Source organism: Oncorhynchus tshawytscha, linkage group LG15, assembly GCF_018296145.1.
Source record: "Oncorhynchus tshawytscha isolate Ot180627B linkage group LG15, Otsh_v2.0, whole genome shotgun sequence".
In the NCBI taxonomy this organism is placed as follows: Eukaryota; Metazoa; Chordata; class Actinopteri; order Salmoniformes; family Salmonidae; genus Oncorhynchus; species Oncorhynchus tshawytscha.
The window spans coordinates 37,655,966-37,659,298 of NC_056443.1; the positions used below are offsets into that span (position 1 = coordinate 37,655,966).

The window sequence follows — 3,333 nt, forward strand, 5'->3', positions numbered from 1 at the left end:
GGGTCAGTTTTGTGTTCCCCCCACTAATGGTTGTTAGGATTGGGGAGGAGAAGCTGATCCTAGATCTGTACCTAAAGGAGACTTCACCCTGGGCTAACACACACACATGTTGTTCAGAGTTTAACCATGCTCCATGCTCCTCTCTGCAGCCCAGCCAATGAGGGACCAGCCTGTGGCCAAGGGCGTGGCCAAGGTCCTGTTTGATTTCAGTGCGGAGTGAAGATGAACTCTCACTAAAAGTTGGCTTGCTCAGCTCTGTGTGTTTCAGGGTTTTCCGTTACAGGCTGACCACACCCCTCGCGAGCGTTGCAAAATAAATGTAGAAATCTATGTTATTCAATTATTGCACTAACGAGCGTCTGTGTTGCCAAGGGCTAACACGGAATGGGCGGCGGCGCGCGTAAATGTATTTTGTCCCCCTACACCAAATGCGATCACGACACGCAGGTTAAAATATCGAAACAAACTGAACCAATTACATTAATTTGGGAACAGATCGAAAAGCATTAAACATTTCTGGCAATTTAGCTAGTTAGCTTGCACTTGCTAGCTAACTTGTCCTGGGATATTAACATTGAGTTGTTATTTTACCTGAAATGCACAAGGTCCTCTACTCTGACAAATCCACACAAATCACCTGAATTGTTTCTAGTCATCACTCCTCCTTCCAGGCCTTTTCTTCTCTTGACTTTATATTGCGATTGGCAACTTTCATAAATTAGGTGCATTACCGCCACTGACCTCGTTCGTCTTTCAGTCACCCACCTGCTTCTATAAACCAATGAGGAGATGGCACGTGCTTCTATAAACCAATGAGGAGATGGGAGAGGCAGGACTTGCAGCGCTGCATCAGAAATAGAACTGACTTCTATTTTAGCCCTTGGCAACGCAGACGCTCGTTGGCGTGTGCGAGCAGTGTGGGTGCAATAATTGAATAACATAGATTTCTACATTTATTTTGCAATGCTCGCGCACGGTGTAGTCAGCCTGTAAAATAGAATAGAATATACAGTTTTGTAATGATGTGCAAATAGTTGAAGTACAAAAGGGAAAATAAACTCTCTCTCTCCCCTCTTTCCCTCTCTCTCTTCCCCCTCTCTCCCCTCTTTCTCTCTCTCTCTCTCTCTCCCCCTCTGTCTCACTCTCCATCCTTCTCCGTATCTCCCCCCCTCTCTCTACCAGGCGGGGGAGGTGGTAACGGGTGGAGGCAGTAGATGAGGAGTGGCATCTGGGGGATGCAGGAGGCGAGGTCCCCAAAAACAACCTGACACTTCTGCCTGTCACCTACAAATAGGACTATGGATGTACACTGTGTGTTAGAGAGAGACTGTGTTAGAGAGCGAGAGACTGTGTTAGAGAGAGACTGTGTTAGAGAGACACTGTTAGAGACTGTGAGAGAGAGAGAGATTGTGTTAGAGAGAGAGACTGTGTTAGAGAGAGAGAGACTGTGTTAGAGAGAGTGTGTTAGAGAGACTGTGTTAGAGAGACTGTGTTAGAGAGAGAGAGACTGTGTTAGAGAGAGAGAGACTGTTAGTGAGAGACTGTGAGAGAGAGCGAGAGACTGTGTTAGAGAGAGAGACTGTGTTAGAGAGAGAGACTGTGTTAGAGAGAGAGACTGTGTTAGAGAGAGAGAGTGTGTTAGTGAGAGACTGTTAGAGAGACTGTGTTAGAGAGAGAGACTGTGTTAGAGAGAGAGACTGTGTTAGAGAGAGAGAGACTGTGTTAGAGAGACTGTTAGTGAGACTGTTAGAGAGAGAGAGAGAGACTGAGAGACTGTGTTAGAGAGAGAGAGACTGTGTTAGAGAGAAAGACTGAGTTGGTGTGGGTAAAGAGAGAGTGTGTTGACCCACCACTCACCAACGTGGTTATCTTGAGAGACGAAGCTGTCTGTTTACATCAGAGTATGATAAGGAGTTACTAGATAGAGCAAACATATTATATTTCAGAACTGAAACCCAATCCTGTTGAATCTACAGTTGAAGTCGGAAGTTTACATACACCTTAGCCAAATACATTTAAACTCAGTTTTTCACAATTCCTGACATTTAATCCTAGTAAAAATTCCCTGTCTTAGTTCAGTTAGGATAATTATTTATTTCAGCTTTTATTTCTTTCATCACATTCCCAGTGGGTCAGAAGTTTACATACACTCAATTAGTATTTGGTAGCATTGCCTTTAAATTGATTTTCTTGGGTCAAATGTTTTGGGTAGCCTTACACAAGCTTCCCACAATAAGTTGGGTGAATTTTGGCCAATTCCTCCTGACAGAGCTGGTGTAACTGAGTCAGGTTTGTATGCCTCCTTGCTCTCGCACGCTTTTTCAGTTCAACCCACAAATTTTCTGTGGGATTGAGGTCAGGGCTTTGTGATGACCACTCCAATACCTTGACTTTGTTGTCCGTAAGCCCATTTTGCCACAACTTTGGAAGTATGCTTGGGGTCATTGTCCATTTGGAAGACCCATTTGTGACCAAGCTTTAACTTCCTGACTGATGTCTTGAGATGTTGCTTCAATATATCCACATAATGTTCTTCCCTCATGATGTTGCTTCAATATATCCACATAATGTTCCTACCTCATAATGCCATCTATTTTGTGAAGTACACCAGTCCCTCCTGCAGCAAAGCACCCCCATAACATGATGCTGCCACCCCCCTGCTTCACGGTTGGGATGGTGTTCTTCGGCTTGCAAGCCTCCCCCTTTTTCCTCTAAACATAACGATGGTCATTATGGCCAAACAGTTATATTTTTGTTTCATCAGACCAGAGTGCATTTCTCCAACAAGTACGATCTTTGTCCACATGTGCAGTTGCAAACCGTAGTCTGGCTTTTTATGGCGGTTTTGGAGCAGTGGCTTCTTCCTTGCTGAGCAGCCTTTCAGGTTATGTCGATATAGGACTCGTTTTACTGTGGGATATAGATACTTTTGTACCTGTTTCCTCCAGCATCTTCACAAGGTCCTTTGCTGTTGTTCTGGGATTGATTTTCACTTTTCGCACCAAGGTACGTTCATCTCTAGAAGACAGAACGCGTCTCCTTCCTGAGCGGTATGACAGCTACGTGGTCCCATGGTGTTTATACTTGTGTACTATTGTTTGTACAGATGAACGTGGTACCTTCAGGAGTTTGGAAATTGCTCCCAAGGATGAACCAGACTTGTGGAGGTCTACAATTTTTCTTCTGGGGTCTTGGCTGATTTCTTTAGATTTTCCCATGATGTCAAGCGAAGAGGCACTGAGTTTAAAGGTAGGCCTTGAAATACATCCACAGGTACACCTCCAATTGACTGAAATCATGTCAATTAGCCTATCAGAAGCTTCAAAATCCATG

General features: G+C 44.3%; 1 protein-coding gene across 3 annotated transcripts in view; it reads left to right on the top strand.

The window, feature by feature from the left end:
- LOC112238922 (SH3 domain-containing protein 19) overlaps positions 1–1,430 on the top strand; it is a 31,107-nt gene extending 29,677 nt beyond the window's left edge. For 2 of the 3 annotated variants that reach the window (XM_042298511.1, XM_042298512.1), the window contains exon 9: positions 1,183–1,430. In XM_042298511.1, coding sequence (XP_042154445.1) covers positions 1,183–1,218 — 36 coding nt within the window. In that variant the 3' untranslated portion in view covers positions 1,219–1,430. The remainder of the gene's footprint in view (positions 1–1,182) is intronic. The other variant, XM_042298513.1, reaches the window with a different exon arrangement.
- The last annotated feature ends 1,903 nt before the right edge of the window (positions 1,431–3,333 follow it).